The sequence below is a fragment of the Danio rerio genome, chromosome 13, assembly GCF_052040795.2.
Source record: "Danio rerio strain M-AB ecotype USA chromosome 13, GRCz13ab, whole genome shotgun sequence".
NCBI classification, from domain to species: Eukaryota; Metazoa; Chordata; class Actinopteri; order Cypriniformes; family Danionidae; genus Danio; species Danio rerio.
The window spans coordinates 30,621,515-30,639,839 of NC_141033.1; the positions used below are offsets into that span (position 1 = coordinate 30,621,515).

Genomic DNA, 18,325 nt, shown 5'->3' on the forward strand with positions numbered 1-18,325 from the left:
AAAATAAAACAATTCAAACTATAAATAAAGACTATTTGTTTTTATTCACAATATAATAGTGCACAACCAATTCAAATGTTCAATTAGATTAGATTGGACTGCAGAAAATGAAACCTAATACACATTTATAACACAAATAGCTATGTGAAACTGATGTTGTTAACATTGATAATTTGAGAACAAAGTAGTAGAATAATTGTTTTATTGTGATATAAGCAAAGTGATCATAAGATTTAATCACCATTGCTAGCACAATGCTATTTACTTTATATTATGTTATATTGTCGTTAGGTAATATTCATGTGGAGTATTATAGGGCACTTATGAGTGCCCTATATGGGCACTCATGTCAATGTCATAATAAAAGCTCAGACAGTATTTTCTGCTTAGATCTTCTCTATGTTCATGACTACTGTTTTGCGCCATTGTGTTTGATGTTGCACAAGTCAGTATTTTATTTACTTCATATTTTGATTTGACAGTACAATCTAGGGCTGCATTAAATATCGTTTCGGTATCGATATTGCAATGTGCACATTTGAGAATTCACATCGCAATTTTAATTACTGTATTTACACAAAATTTATACCATTTATACAAATAAATGTTCTCTCAATTAGAATTTTTATCTTGTTTCTAGTCCAAATATCTACATTTTAAGGCAAAAATGAGATTATTTTACTTAGCCCACTAGCTGTTTTAGGGAAAAACTATTAATTTTAACCCATTTTTTCTGAAGTTATAAACAAAAAGAAATATTTCTACATGATCTAAAAAATTTTAGATATTTGGCCAAGAAACAAGACAGAAAGTAAGAAAAGCCTGTTTTGTGATTATTCAATTTCTGTACACAAATACTGCACACCCCCTAGAAAACTTCTTGTGAATCTTGTGAAACTGTATTCATATTGCAATAATTAATAGCAGCATTTTGTTCTACTAATTTGAATTTACAGCAGATTTAGTCTGCACGCATTTTGCTCCATACAGTACATTTTTTTTTCTAGTTCATTGTAAAAAAAAAAAAAAAAATTAGTGATAAAAAATAATAATAATCCTAAATCTGTATTAATGTCAATTTGTTGGTTAAAAAAAATCTGACTTGGCCATGGAAAAATCTTGATTGGTAAAATCTTATGAGTGTTGAACTTCCAAGACAAAGAATATGTGAAGTCCATTGTGAAGATCAAGTCAGTGTGGTGACTGACAGCAAACTCTACTAAATAAAAAAAAAATAATAATAATAATTAAATAGGTTCTGCACTGACCCACTATTCCGATGCACAATACAAGTAAAATGACAAGTTATGTAACAATTAACCTTACTCATGATGCGATTCACGATACTAGTCTTACAATGCGTTTTAGTCACTATTTTTTAACAAAATTATTTTTAAAAAATTTAAGGTGAAGAGCCCTTTAATTTTTTAATAAATGATATACTTTTTTTTTTTTGCAATAAAAAAATATATATTTTCTGCCATAACTAATACGCTATTTTAAAAACAAAAAATTTACAAAAATAAGAAGAATCATTTAAATGAAAGAAGACTCAATATAAACAAACTAAAACTGACTGCTGGGATTTTACATTTTTAAAAGAAATATTAGAATATTTGTGTTTTCTGGTATGTAAGGTCTTTCCACATCTACAATGTCCCCTGCTGAAGAAAAAACAAAAACTCTTTCACTGAGGACTGAGATGGCTGGTGTGGAGAGGATAGCTTTGCCTAATCCAGAGAGAAGTGTGTACAGAGGTAGTCAATAGGCCCTCTGCTCTAGGGGACTGACCACTGGCATAAAATACTGATTATAAAATTACTAATTATATAGTAGGATAGGGACAGGAGATGAACATGATTATGAAGATGGATAAAATACAGTATATTACTTGTATAATAAATTAGTATAAGTATCAGTGTGATACACATTTTTAAATGTTCAATTATAAGAAGCAAATTATTAAAACATGGATAAACTAATTGGGATAAACCTGATAACAACTTTCTCTTTCAGTCTGAAAAACATTTTCACACTTTCGCTACAAGAACACTGATGCACCCTGTGATCTCTGTAGCACTCTTTGGAGCAAGTGGAGCTGCACATTATTTGGTCCACATGGTTTGGCTTATTAATAATTTTTATTGCGTATAGACATCTGTGACAGTAGTTTTCACTGTGCTGACGGTTATGTGCAATATATTCGTTGTTTTGTAAGTGTAAGTAAACGTCTTTTCACAGTGCACACAGTTTTGTCTGTCGCACTTTACTTTGTCATTTTAATCTGCCGCTCTACCTCTCGCTCGCAGCTGATGTGCAGATAAAGCGAGTTTGTGCCTATAAACACAGCGCCCCCTCTTTTTAAAAAATGTATCCTGATTCGTTCCGAATTCCTATGGGTTTGAATCGTCACATATTTTTAATCGATTTTCAACTGACTAACGGTGAATCATTACATCCTTAAAAATGACCATTCCTTAAATAACTGCAACGGCACATTTCAAACAAAGATACAAAACTTATAGGAAACAGACTTCTGCAGCTTTAAAGTCTAGAAAATTGGTGCTCCACAAAGATATTCAATCCAGTTAATAGTATTTCAGCTATATTTTCCCCTGACAAACCTGAAAATAAAGAGCCACTTTGACCTTAGCAGTAACATTCAACAGTCTGATCTCATACCCAAGGACGTTCTTCCTCAAGGATACTTTTAAGAAAATGAGCCGTCCTGAAAAAGCAAGAGCATGCATACTTACACACACACACACTATCAAAGTGAAAAAGCAAGACCAATTAAGGCCAGCTTACCCCGTCTGGTAAAGAGAAAAATTAATACACTTGACGCTTTACTGTCCCTGAATCCTCAAATATGCATAAGTGTTCTTTAAATATCCCAACAATTTGCATGTGGTCACAAGCGACGGTCTCACCTTTTCCTGAGATGTGTGTGTGTGTGTGTGTGTGTTCAAGCTCTCTGGCTTTAAGGGAGAGCTGGTAACATGCATGAATTTGGATTGAGCAGGGCTGAAGCATGAAAAATAAGTTAATCCTCCAGCATAGAGGTTTCTGAGGCAGTCCAAAGCAGGCAAATGCTATTTATGATCTTTGCATAGTGTAATATGATGTTTTCTGAAGTTGTCATGAGTAAAGCAGGGCTCTATTAGCACATTATCTGCTAGTAGATGATCTAACTACCAATTGGCTCAAAAATCAGGAAAGGCATTTGCCATTAAAACATGTGGCAGTAACTGAAGGTCCATTCTGTCGTGGCGTCCCCTGATAAAGACAAGAATAAGCCGAATGAAAGGGAGTTAATGGTTAATACATAATACAAGCAAAATATATCAATAATAAACGGATACAAAAATAACAAAACCATAGCAAAGCGCGTATGTTGTTTAGCAACAAAGCCTGAGTTTAATACCTGGCTAAAGCAGCCAACCCCGGCCCACAGGCCACCGCAGAGTCTTTTCTCTTTGTAGAGGTGAACAAACCGAACTAGCACAGCTTTCATTAGGCATGAGTCCTACTGAGCGACCATCTGCGTCTAAAATACACACACCAAACACTGAGCCTACCTACACTGCACTAAGTGTAGATACAGCATACATATATTCATGTGCTCTGAGCGGCTGAATGCGTATTGCACGGCAGCCCATATGTTGCTAATATGCTCAAAACAACATGAGCGGATCAATAGCTGCGCTCTTAAAGGAAGGAGGTGGGTTTTTCAGATGAGATGTGCTTTTTAAACCGCTGAATGATTCATTAGTGAGTCAGCAGTGAGTTTGCTATACATCCTGATTACAGCAGATTCTGGGGCGACACAAGTGCAGAATAACAGCTGACAGATGGTGCTATGTAAAATGACTTAAGTAAAGCAAACCTTTCTGCAATTACGTGACCTAGTCTAGAAAAACGGCATCAATGTAAAAGCAAGAAGAGCTTTAAAGCATTCAGACGGATCATAAGCCTCATTTTAAGAGGATAATAAGGAGCAAAAAGGCAAGAAGGTCATCTGAACAATATGGAAGTGGAGAGACGTGTGTGTTTTGAGGTCAAATTAGGTCACAGTTGAGGATATGATCTCTTATATTATATAACACTGAAACCCTACTAGATAGCATCTGGGAATTCAATGTGCTTGGGTTATTTCTAATTATTTTCAAAATGTACGAGGAATTTCTGAGTGAAATCTCTTCTCTTTTGAGTTTTTTTTAGTATACTATAGCTACAATGCAGTAAACATAGTTTTTTTTATTTATTCAGATAATAAATAATAAATCTTAAAAGTGACAATTTTAATGTCAATTATTAAAGAAATAGGTCACCCAAAATAAAATTTCTGTCATTACTTACTCTCCCTTAATTTGAAAAATGCTGAAAACCTGTAACCACTGACTTCCACAGTGGGAAAAACTAATTCCATATGGAAGTGAGTGGTCACAGGTTTCTAACACTCTTCAAAATAAATAAATTTGTGTTCAATGGAAAAAACTTTAAAAAGATAAAGGTTTGAAACCACTTGAGGGCGAGTAAATAATGACTAAATTCAATCTTTTAGGTGAACTCTTCTTTTAATCAAACTTGCTTGGGCCAGTTGACACAATGTTAAGAATCTAACTAAGGGGTAACCAGTTTGCTTTTGGATTCAATTTAGAGTGAACAAATGTTTTAGCCAGTTATAGCCATTCTTGACAAAAACTAAATTGGTCATTAACTTTTTAAGTCTAGTCTAAGCAGATTTTACAACCAGTCCCTGATCCACTGTAAAAAGCAAGAGGTGCTCTCATGAAGTAAAATACGTCTGTTCACCTTACAACATTTAAACAAGTATTCCCAACTTTTTAGCAGATTAAGTGGTTAAACTAAATAGATTCAATCTTGACTTGCAATAATATGCATTTACAACTTTTGAGTGGTCATGTGTCAAAAGCATGTCAATGATAGAAAATGGTGATGAGGGAATGGAGGACACAGGTGGAAGAATTAAAACTTGAGCATAATCAGACATAAGCTTATTAAATCTGAGAGCTTTTTCGATACTTTGATGTTCAAAATGTATAAATAAAAGTGGGTATCGCTGTCGACTCACAGCAAGAAGGTTGCTGGTTCGAGCCCCAGCTGTATCATTTGGCATTTCTGTGTGGAGTTTGCATGTTCTCTCTGTGTTTGTGTGGGTTTCCTCCAGGTGCTCCGGTTTCCCTCACAGTCCAAAAACATGTGCTAAAGGTGAATTTCGAAAGCTAAATTGTCTGTAGTGTATGTGTATGTGTATGTCCTGGTCCTTCAGGTTGAGGACTGAGCGTTGGGCTAACAACCCACCTCGAAAAAAATTATGTTACGAAACACCAACATGGCCCGGCTAATATCAACTTCGATATAAATGGCCCTAGGAATAAGTAAGATGGTTTTTAAATGTTTAAGTTCAGCTTACTTGGCAATCGGTTTCCTAATATTTTCCTAGTAATGTGATCACTAATAAGAAGTTACAACACTAATTGTTTTGAGGCAACAGTACGGAAGTTTACTTTATTAAGAAGTTGTAAATACAAACTGTTTTAAGCTATGCTCACTTAAAATTAATACACTAATTTACTTAGAAATTAGGCAATCAGGTTTCCTCAATTTTTCTAAGGTCAACTTATTACATTTTACAGTGTCTCTAGAAAAGATTTTATATAAGTTTACGCTACAGAATTTAAATATTTTTGCTAATCTTTTTGCTTAAGTTATTGAAACAACATTTTGCTCAGTAAAATTGTGTGCTGTTACCTTGGCTGGTTTTGATCTGTGTTGGATACATAAATAAGTGACTTAACTAAAACTGCCTTTTTATCCCAAAATTTCAGAAGTAATTTTTAATTTAAAGAATTAAGCAATTTTAACATGCTAATGACATCATACACTCTCAATTTTCATTTTTTATTTTAAAAAAAAAACAGCGAAACACAAAAAAGACGTTTTAAAATGTTATGTGCTTTATTAGACTGCAAAAAGCAGCTTTATAGCAGAACCTCAAGAAAGTATTTAGTATGATAAAACTGTGCTGTTTCTTCCCCATGTGATCATGATCACAATAAACAAAAGCTGTAGACTGTGGCATATTAAAGCTCTGCTGCTTCTGCGCATCCATAGTACTTGTATTTAACACAATTAAAAATAATGTATTTTTTGTGCTTTTTGTGAAAAAAAAAAGAAACACACATAAATGTTTGAAACAAGTTGAGGGTGAGAATAGTGAGTAAATTTTAATTGTTGGGTGAACTACCCCTTTGTACTTGCTGTGGTCAGTTGTCTCAAGGTTAAGACCCTAAAAAAGGGATCAGTTTTGCTTTTAAATTCAATTTAGAGCAAACCAAAATTATAAGCTAGTTATAGCCAGTCTTGAAGAATACCAAGCTGGCGATTCTGGCAAATTAGTGCTGCGTCTTGCATGTCTCATCAACAATTGCTTTATCGGTCTCGTTAAGCTTTCAGCCTTACTCTCATTTTTTTTTAGCAATTATAAAAAATTGGCACCACATGCTCATAGTGATATATTGTGCTTATGTAAAAATATAAAAACAAAAATCAATACAAACGTATTTAATTACTGCCAAGTAATACATATCAGCTCACATCATTAAAACAATTGAGATACCATCATAGTCAAAAAACATTGCCCATTGCAACTCAAACTTATGGCACACAAATTACACCAAAATCCTTTGCCAAAAAACCCCACACAAATTCAAAAACCCAGTGACAAACATCATTTTTCCAATACAAAATAGTGAATGATCATGATGCAAATGAGCGGAGATGTTTTTCCACCACAATGCTCATGCAATGTTGATGTTGATATTTTCACAGCAGTTCTATGTGCGCAGACAGCTTGATTAGAGAGCTGGAGAGAAGCAGGCTGGTCAGGATGTCAATAACGGGGAGGGGTTTGTTGCTAACCGAGCATCATGGGAAAGCAGACCCACAGAGCAGTTGTGCAATCACACAGAAGTGGCAGGGAGGGCGAAGTCCTGTAGAGGAGACTGTGTGTGAGAGTCTCAGGGGCTGATATAAAAGCTGGCAGTAGATGAGATGTGAAAAGAGGAAGTGTGAGGACAGATTAACATGCACCGGCTGAAGTCACACTGAAGGAATGGAGAATACGGAAGCCCGGTGGTTTCTCATCAAAGGCTCCAACAGTCTTTGGCTCTCTCAACTATCTCTCCCCTCAGGCTTAAGGAGAATTGAAAAGGCCTTGATTCAGACCTTCAGACCTTTAATGCAGCCAATCAGAGATCGTTTCTACATGGTGTTGCTTGCTGTCGGGCATTAAAAAAAAGTACTGACGTGATTTAGAATAGGAATTTAGCATAGAATGCTCATTAAAGAAATTCTGATTTCTGAATTTTTACATACTGCATCAAATGCTTCATCTAATATTTATATTTTATTTTATTATTTTGTTTTTTAGATTTAAGTTGCTTAACAGTTTGTGTTTTCGATATTTGTATTATTATTGTTTATTTCTATTGAGTTATTTTGTAGCTTTGCTTTTTTAGTACTTCAACTTATTCGAGTCAATGAGTCGAATATATTTACTTATTTGAAGTATAAGTATATACAAAGATTGTTGCTGCTTGTTTAAACAACTTATTTAAATGATCTGCATCAACACAATTCTTGAGTTTTTTGGGGGACAACTTAATTGTTTCATGTTCAATCCACTTAAATTTTTAAAGAATTGTGTTGAACCCAGAATTTTTCACGGTGTATATACACACATGTAGATAAATTCATACAAAATTGTTTCCATAGCTGGATGTAAGCTTAATATAAATACAGTACATAAATACATAATAAAAGTAAATTAATCTTAATTACGTTTGATTTGTTAATAAATTATTAACAAAGGTAACTCATTAATACAAACAAAAGGAGCAATTAACAGAAACAAAATAAATAATATATTAGTCAGATTGATTGATTGCTTGATGTTGAAGACATCAAATTATGCAATACAAAAGAAGCCATAACGTTTAAAGGAGACTAAATAAATAAATAGAATTGACTAGTAGCATTATACAATATTTATTTATAAATATGGCAAATAAATCACTACTGCATTTAAAATGAGCCATCACACTTAAATGAGTTTACATCCAGTGCATCCGGAAAGTATTCAAAGCAATTCACTTTTAATTTATTTCCTTAAAATTCAACACACAATACCCCATAATTACAATGTGAAAAAAAAATTTAATTGTTGCATATATATATAAAAAAAGAAGAAAAATCACATGTACAGAAGTATTCACAGCTTTTGCTCAATACTTTGATGATGTACCTTTAGCAGCAATTACAGCCTTAAGTCTTCTTGAATATGATGCCATGAGCTTGACACGCCTGTCTTTGAGAATTTTTGCTCATTCCTCTTTGCAGTAACTCTCAAGTTCAATCGAGTTGGATGGGAAGCGACGGTGTACAGCAATTTTCAGATCTCTCCAGACATGTTTAATAGGATTTAGGTCTGGACTCTGGCTGGGCCACTTAAGGACATTCACCGAAATGTTGTGAAGCCACTCCATCGATATTTAGGCGGTGTGCTTTGGGTCATTGTCTTGCGGGAAGATGAACCGTCGCCCCAGTTTGAGGTTAAGAGCACTCTGAAGCAGGTTTTCATTCAGAATGTCTCTGTCCATTGCTGCATACATCTTTCCCTCTATCCTGACTCTTCTTCCAGTTCCTGCTGCTGAAAAACATACCCACAACATGAAGCTGCCACCACCATGCTTTACTGTCCGGATGGTATTAGCCAGATGAGCCGTGCCTGGTTTTCACCAAACATAATGCCTGGCATTCACTCCTAAGAGTTCAATTTTAGTTTCATCAGACCAGAGAATTTTGTTTCTTGTGGTCTGAGAGTTCATCAGATTACTTTTGGCAAATTCCAGGCAGGGAGTGGCTTCTGTCTGGCCACTCTATCATACAGGCCTGATTGGTGGATTGCTGCACAGATGGTTTCCTTCTGTAAGGTTCTCCCCTCTCACAGAAGAACACTGGCGCTCAGACAGAGTGACCATCGGGTTATTGATCACCTCCCTGACTAAGGCCCTTCTCCCCAGATCACTCAGCTTAGATGGACAACCAGCTCTAGGAAGAGTCCTGGTGGTTATAAACATTTTCTGCTTACGGATGATGGAAGCCACTGTGCTCATTGGACTTTAGGAGCAGTAAAAATTTTATGTAACCTTTCCCAGCCTTGTGCCTCCAGACAATCCTGTCTCGGAGGTCTACAGACAATTCCTTAGTCTTCAAGCTTGGTTTGTGCTTTGGCATGCACTGTAAACCCTGGAACCTTTTATAGACAGGTTAGACAGGTGTATGCCTTTTTAAATCATGTCTAATCAACTGAATTTACCACAGGTGAACTTCAATTAAGCTGCTGACATCTTAAGAATGATCAGTGAAAACAGAATGTACCTGAGCTTAATTTAGAGCTTAATGGCTCAAAAGGTTGTGAATACTTATGGTGCATGTGATTTTTTTTTTGTTTGTTTTTTTTTGTAATAAATTTATTGATTTGTATTGTTTGTAGAATTTTTAGGAAATAAATTACATTGATCCATTTTGGAATAAGGCTATAACATAATAAAATGTGGAAAAAGTGAAGCGCTCTGAATACTTTCCGTATGCACTGTAAAATATGATGCTATCCGCTGGATTTATTTAGTTAGTGTCTATTACACATATATGAAATATAGTGCAAAAGTCAAAGCTTGGGGAAGTTTTTTTTCTGAAATAATAAGCTGTAAAATATCAAGCCTCTTTTAACACTTCTCTTGAGATCTTTAGATTTAGGATGCCATTTCTTTCGCTTTCTATCCTGGTGAACTGCGCACTGTCTCAATAAAATTAAGGTCTGGACACTGTGGAGGCAATTTCATGATCGTCACTGTTGATCAGGGTTTTGTCATGTAAATATGATTTCATTGCTATAGAAATGTGTTTGTGATCAGCATATGCTGAAAGACAAAACCATTGCCAATGGGAGCCATTCTTGAAGGATTGGCATAATGGATTAAAACAAGTCAGTACTTTTCAACACAATTCCATCAAATCATTCAATATTGCCAACACCAGAAATAGCAGAAATGCAGCTCAAACCAGGACATAGCCACCACCAAGTTTTATTCATTCTTATTCTCTCTCCCTTTCATCTTTCACGTCTTCAACAATTATACAAAAAAAAAAAAAACTAAACTAAACTAAAAAACAAATAAGGTATGGTCAGTATACCATTACTAAAACAACAAATCTAATGGTGGTCTAAAACTTTTGCACAATACCACACATAGCATCTACACTGATATGTAACAAGGTCAGCTTTCAGTGTACTTCCTGTAGTCACTTCCAAAAATCGCTGCTTGGGAAAAAATAAATCCTCATTCACACAAGCAAGCAATCCAATTTCTATAAGTGTCGCGCATCTTCAGATATGCGAAATGCCTCCAAATCCTTCAAAGAGTCAATGTGTGCCTCTTTCAGACACATCTTCCACACAAAGACTCTAAAAGACACAACAAACAAGAATCAAGGCATAATGCTGCCATCCTCCCTCATCAGACACCCACCAGCACTCGATTCATCTGAAGCACAGAGCAGAGACTGACAGTACGCTGGAGAGACAGGCGGATTTGTGAATCTCTCGGTATTCGCTTACTATTTTCAAGCGATCTATCTTTGGCTTGTCTTGATCCGTTATTAGCATCCCATGAGAATGAACAATGCAGGTACAAATGTACATTTTGTAGGAAGAGCTGATTTCCGCTTGGCCAGAGCGAAGCAGGGGGGCATCAATTATTCCGGAAGTCCAAGTCAGTCCAGAGACTCGATACACAGCTCTCAATAAAACATTGATTCAAGTAGGGGAAAAAGCTTTTTTGTCAAGCCACTTTCTTGGCTTCAGCACAGCTTCAGGCGTTTGTAATGAAAAAAGTCCAGCTTAAGCCATTCTTAGAATAATGGCCAAAACATGTGAGAATGAAGGTGACCTTAGTCAAGGTATATGCCATATTGAATTTTAAATCCTAATTATTAGCTTTACAGTCTTTACAGAGGCATCTGCTGCATGAAGATATAAGATCACTCAAAACTGAATTTTCCATGTTTGAGAAAGATGCTTTGTCAGCTGGACATCCAGTACAATCCATCGAACACAATGTACTTCTATTCCTCAAAGCCTCGTTTTCACTCCTGACAAAAATTAAATATAGTGCAACCCTGAATAAGGTCTATCGGGGAGAAAAAGAAAAAATGGACAGTGTGGGGTTAGTAAGAGTGGATCCCTAGGGTTAAGATAAGCTTCTACAAAGACAAATTGCTGTACATGCTGGGATCCTCCAGTGTCCTGATTGGCTATAAACGTGTAAATCACTGAAATTCTACTTTTTTTTTAGGCCAGCAGCCAACTATACAGTTTCCAGGTCCCTTACTGACTTATATCAAGGGGGAGGAGAGATCATCTGAAAATAATTAGCTAAAAGTGAACAATCCTTTAACGGGCAAAGAACCATAAAGTTTTAAGTCATAAAACTAAGATTATTAAAAAATATATATAATAACACTTTTAATACCATTTTTTTCAGTAAGTATTTGGTAATGGGTGCCCTATAAAGGGTTAAATGCTATTTTATTTTGAGATTTTCTTAAGACTAATTTAACGGTGTTTTCAAGTATTTAGTGATTATAAATATTTTAAAGGTTTAAGGCCACATCTACATTAATTTTGAAAACATATATTTCCATATTCTTTGGCCCTTTTTCCACACTAATTCTCCTATAAAAATGAAGTTTTAAATTTCTAACAATATTATGGGCTCTATTTTAACGATTTAGGCGCAAAGTCTAAAGTGCATGGCGCAAAAGCATTAAGGGTGTCTGAATTCACTTTTGCTATTTTAAGGATAGAAAAAATACGCTTTGCACCCCGGCACATGGTCTAACAGGGTTGTCCTTATTGTCTTAATGAACTAAGGGTGTGTTTTGAGCATAACATGCATTAAACCAATCCGAGTCTTATCTCCCATTGCCTTTGAGAGTCAGTTGTATCGCACCATGGCGCATTTGCTGTTTACATGGTGGACTTTTTAAGTGGAAAAACTGAATGGACAAACAGAACGCTTCACTTACAAGAAAACAGTTGAACAAACCTTCTGCAGCACGAGAATAAAGAACAAGCCTCATCCATTCGGCTCCTTTACTTTTTTACTCTTTACTCCTTTACTTTCGTGGATGAGGTAACGGTGTTGTACGCACTCTGCTTAGAACATCTATCAGCCAACATATTTAATTTTGTTAACTAAGTTCAAACTATTTCTAAATTCAGTTCTAATTTCCAGTAAACAAAAGAGTGGAATAAAAAAATTAAGTTGTCCAAAAGAATCCTTAAGAAGTGTGTTGTTGCAACTTATTTTAAATAAGTATTTAAAAAAAAAAGAAAATGTAATTTTTGAGTGTACCTCTTGAAGTGGCAAAAAGCAGACAAGCTTTTTATTTATTATTAAAACATTTAAAAATAACTAAAATATTTAAAAAGCCATTTACACTTTAAACATTTTTCACTTATCAGGTTGACAAAAATGTAACATATTTTCAGGTGTTATATAGACCGATGGACTGCAAGAGATGCATCAGCAAATGTTGAATTGATTATTTACTAATAAAATTAACATAACATAATTGTGCCAGAAGAATAGAGTGATAATAGCATCTCTGTTGTCTCCTTATCAACTTTTTATTATGTTCAACAGAAGTGCAGCAAGATTTTCCAAGACATCTTAAAAAAGGCATTGGCACAAACCTTGAAAACGGTCATGTGGACTGCAAGAATTTTCAAATGTATTCAGATTATTGCAGAAATACACATCTCTAACATGTATTTGCCAAACTTCTGTCTCTCCTCTCAACATGACGCTCCTTTTATCACTGACTTCTCTTGACATTATTTAACATCTCTCCTCTTCAAACTCCTCAATGAAGGGCTGTAATAAATGCTAATATCCCTCATTATTCATGCTGCATCCTTTGGCCAGGAAGGCCCTGCAAATCAATCCTGTCAGCTGCAACTAGACTGGCAAAATGTAATCATGTTGTTTGCGAAGGAAATTAAAACAATTGGGTTTGACCTTTTCTTTGTCTCTCTTAGTCAGTTGATTTTAGACTGAATGAGGGCAGGCAGGAACAGATGCATGTTTTGTAACCAAAGAAAAAAAAATGCTTATCTAAATTGTACCTCCATTACCTTACAAATGAGGTGTGGTGGTCTATGACGGCCTCCTTAGCATTAGCCACCATAGGCCCAATGACAAATTGCCAAATGATACCAGAAAAATTCAGGTGGTTTGTGTGTCAGCATGGAGATTAGCTTTTTTATCATTCATTGAAATTTCGTATAGTAACATTAGGTCTAAAATATAGACACTCACCGGCCACTTTATTAGGTACACCTATCCAACTGCTCGTTAACGCAAATTTCTAATCAGCCAATCATATGGCAGCAACACAATGCATTTAGGCATGTAGACATGAGCAAAACGATCTGCTGCAGTAAAAAGCGAGCATCAGAATGGGGAAAAGGTGATTTAAGTGACTTTGTATGTGGCATGGTTGTTGGTGCCAGACGGGCTGGTCTGAGTATTTCAGAAAACGCTGATCTAATGGATTTTTTACACACAACCATATCTAGGGTTTATAGAGAATGGTCCGAAAAAGAGAAAAAAATCAGTAGGTGGCAGCTCTGTCAGCCCAAATGCCTTGTTTGACGTCAGAGATCAGAGGAGAATGGCCAGACTGGTTCCAGCTAACAGACAGACAACAGTAACTCAAAATACCACTCATTACAACTGAAGTATGCAGACGAGCATCTCTGAACACAAAACACGCACGTCCAACCTTGAGGCAGATGGGATACAGCAGCAGAAGACCACACATGGTGCCACTCCTGTCAGCTAAGAAAAGGAAACTGAGGCTACAATTCGCACAGACTCACCAAAATTGGACAATAGAAGATTGGAAAAATGTTGCCTGGTCTGATGAGTCTCGATTTCTGCTGCGACATTCAGATGCTAGGGTCAGATTTTGGCATTAACAACATGAAAGCATGGATCTATCCTCTCTTTCAACAATTCAGGCTGCTAGTGGTGGTGTAATGGTGTGGGGGATATTTTCTTGACACTCAAATGGCTTCCACAATAACTAGATCTTAATCCAATAGTGCACCTTTGGGATGTGGTGAAACTGGAGATTTGCATCATGACAAATCAGCGGCAAATGTGTGATGCCATCATGTCAATATGGACCAAAATCTCTGAGGAATATTTCCAGTGCCTTGTTAAATCTATGCCACAGTGTTTATTTAAGGTGACTGGTCACCATTTCTTTAAACTATTTTTTTTTAATTAGTAAAAAAAATATTCCATGTTACTGTCACTTTTGATTAGGGTAGTGCATCTTTTCTACATAAAATGTGATGAAAATTGGGGGAAAAATAGTAATTCCCTCAAAATTTGAACAAAACATTTTCTAATATAACTGATGTATTATAACTATAAGCAAAATAGACATGTAATCGACACTTCGTGCAGTCAATTATTGTCAACCTCCCAACACAGAAAAAGGGTTTGAATGACACAACAGCAGGATTGAGCTGGTATTGCGAGTTTGAGCACACACAGATGGTTATACAACTGGCAAATATTATCAGCATTGGTGGTTTCATGTACCTGGCTTGAGTTGCTGTTGGAGGGCAGAGGGTTGGATACCATTGGTCCAAAGATGTCTAAGTCGTCACTGATTGGAGCTGCACTGCTTGTTCCTGCCCCGCTGCTGGCAGAGCCGACTGTGGGTGCATCTGTGCAAGAGACAACCAAATGTCAGCACAGACATGGGCAAAGTGTCAACTTCATTATATAGAGTAACAGTCTCTGTGTAGCTTTAATTAATTTTACATACAAAAAGTAGGTAAAAATGAGTAGGTTTAGACAAGCCACTACAGGGAAAAAAAAAACATTGTTCCATTGCACTCATTTTACTATATTTGTAGACATTTGGCATATCTATTTTTAGACTAGTGAATACAAAACAAACCATCCAAACTACACTTTGTGTATTACATCATTTTTTGCTGTCTATATATTTAAAATACAATACATATCTGTAAAGGCAGATTTCTCATAATGATATTCATAAATATCCACTTAGGTAACTCTTACATACAGTACAACCAATATTTTCCCCCCATTATTTATACCCCTGGGGCAGTGGTCCCCTATATTTTATCACCACAGACTGGTCAAAACACCACAAACAAGCTGACAAAACATTGCTAAAACTCTGACACAAGTCTTATTTTTGGAGAAATTTAAAAAGCACTGCAGTGTTTGTCTGAGATAATTAGTCTCCCGAAATGTGTATATTCCATACAAAATATAAAGCTGGTTGGTCAGTTCTTGTCAAATGACTCGCTGTGCTCTCGCAGAATTCATAAGAGTGTGGGCCTGGAAGGTGTCGCTCCCAATATGCACGCAACTCTATTGGAAATAAAGAACTTGCAGATGGAAAAGATGCAATATGTTGCAATTTACAACAGTTGATCTTCTTGCACAAACACGCTGGATTGACCTGATTTGTGGACAAATGGGTGGTGAATCTATTCCTTGTCATTCCAGGATGGGTCCTTCACTGGGCCTTTTCCTCTTCGCCAAGAAACTTTTAAAAGACTCCTGTTTCTTATCCATTTTGCTAGCTTGTGGGTTCAATTTTGGAACTTTAAGTAACCAAAATGTAACCGAGAGAATATAATTCATTTTACAAAACAAAAGATGGTTCAGAGTCAAATACTAAATAAAATTGAAATAATTCATGATTTCTTGTGCAGCCCAGTACTAAATGAGCAGTATTGAGGACCACTGAATAATTTCAGTCTTATCTAACAAACAAACAAACAAACAAACTAACAAACTAACTAACTAACTAACAAACTAACTAACTAACTAACTAACTAACTAACTAACTACCATTCATCCATCCATCCATCCATCCATCCATAATTTTAAGCCTTAAAATACATTTAGTGGCCACTTTATTTTCTTTAAGCCTCTGGAGTCAGATGTCAGAGACAGCATCTGTACATCTGTACATGCTCCTTACATAACATTTCAGACTCATCTGTGACTCACTGACTGACAGCTGATGCCCAACGGCAGACTAAACCTGTTCACATGAGTCTTTTTTCTCAGCAGTGAGAAAGAAAGGAGTGTTCATGAGGCGGCAGCAGCCCACACCGCCTGCTCAGCTCGCTTTTCCCTTTCCCACTACCTATCGACTTCATCCAAGAGAGCAGGAAATCTAATCACACTCCGCCAACGCTGGAGAAAAAAGCGCCCGCTCGCCTCCGAAGCCGGCCTGCCGCTCTCTTTCCATTAAAGTCAAAGACTCCATCAGAGCCCTGCCTGTGTTCACACGTTACAGTGAGCCGCTGCCATCTCTTTATGACTGATAAAAATCCACGAAAATAAAAGAGCTCAAAGTAATTTAAGGGGAGGGAATGGCAGTGGGTACGGGGAAAAGGCGAGATGAAATGCTAGATGAGCTGGAGGTTTGACTGGAAAGGAGAAAAGGGAAGAGGAAATTAGCCAAATCACATAAACTGAAATGTGGAAAGGAGAAGAGCATCTGGAAAAGCGCTGCACTCTTTAGTAAAGCCTTTTATGTGTGAACGAACATCTGATAAGCTTTATGAGAGCCTTTACATGCAGACTCAATCAGCGGTTTTCATTTGCTGGTGAATCACAGGTCTATTCTGACAAATTATTCTGAGAGCAAATAATAAAAAGCTATTAAGAAGGCAGAGTTAGGACATCAAGTTATAGCGTTTTGGTGCAAACATAACTTTAACCTGCTAGAGGATAGCTAAAATAGACAGATGTCATTGTGGAAAGGTAGAATTACTTGGATTGAATGTTAAAGTTGCAATTTAACAAAAGGTTTTTTTTCCCCCAAAAACCATTGTTTGTTGATGGGGGACTAAGGCAGATCTGAATGCAAGCTTGCAACAAACTAAGAAAATGGCAGAATTTATCAAGTCAAGTAGGCTTTTATTTTATTACACTAAAACAACTGGAGAGGTCTGATTTACATGATCAAACAGAAGCCTCATGTTTCATTGAAAGATCAAATTAGGACACACTGATGAGATCAAACAATTACATGGAGAAATCAATCAATGGCAGTTAGATCTATAATGACAATAATAGAGATTTAGATCATAATAAGGATAAATTTTTGCTTTTAAAAAAACTTTTGATGTCAGAAAGAAAAAAGTTGATGTCAAAAGAAAAATATTAAACAAAACCAGCAGCAAAGCACTCAACTAAATCCTTTAATATGCTCAATTAACCTTTTTTAATACTTAAAGGGAAGTTTTAGAGAGATTATATGTGTTTATGTAAGGTGTTACTGTGGCAACAATGTTATTAGTTTTAAAGGTTTTTAAAATGTTTTGAATGTAAATGTAAAAATTATCAATTAAAAAAAATAATTTGTGCTCTAATTACTTTATTGAAGTACATTATATAATATTTTTTTAAATAATCTTTATAAAACTTTACAAAAAAACATTACACAAGATATTGTGTAAAAAAATTGTTATAAGCAGTTTTCTAATTATGGAAATTATTGTATTTTATCCATTTTTTGGGACTCAGCTGCCGGAATATTTCTGTTTTACTGGATGGTTATTTACTATTATTTTACTTTTTTGGGTTTTTTAGAGACATTTCTTTTTTACAATGTACTATGTTACAGTATATTGATGACATCTGTTAGTAACAAATACTAATTAGTAACTAATCCAAATTTGGAAAAACAAGCATTACAACCTACAAGTGTTACATTACAAAAATATAGAATAGGGCTTCTATCCATAACTTTCTGAGGGGATGGAAGTACCGTAGTTTTCTGAAGCAGTGTAGAATCAGCATTGAGAAGACTAGTTTTTTTTTGCTATTGTTGTTATTGTGGTTGCTTTCTGTTTGTTTAGTTTTTATAATTAGAATTTGCATTTTTAATGGGATAGGCCTTTAACATCTGGCAAAAGGGGGCTACCAATGAAAACTAGCCTTTAGGTTAATTAGGTACATTCCTTTCTTGAAGAATGTTGACTAATGTAAAATGTGCTTCGTTGTAAAATATTATATATATTATTATATTATATTCCCTTTAAGGCAAATCATTTTAATCGGCGAGCATCTTGGAAACACCTCTCCGACATTCTGTTTGAATT

General features: G+C 35.6%; 1 protein-coding gene across 6 annotated transcripts in view; it reads right to left on the minus strand.

Moving 5' to 3' along the window:
- The window catches only part of smap1 (small ArfGAP 1), a 216,832-nt gene that overhangs the window by 30,811 nt on the left and 167,696 nt on the right, over positions 1-18,325 (minus strand). For all 6 annotated transcript variants that reach the window (XR_015505440.1, XR_015505439.1, XM_087278566.1 and 3 more), the window contains 1 exon segment: positions 14,766-14,893. Coding sequence is in view for 4 of the 6 variants with exons in the window: in XM_087278566.1 (XP_087134692.1) it covers positions 14,766-14,893 (128 nt within the window). In the remaining 2 variants the exon portion in view is untranslated.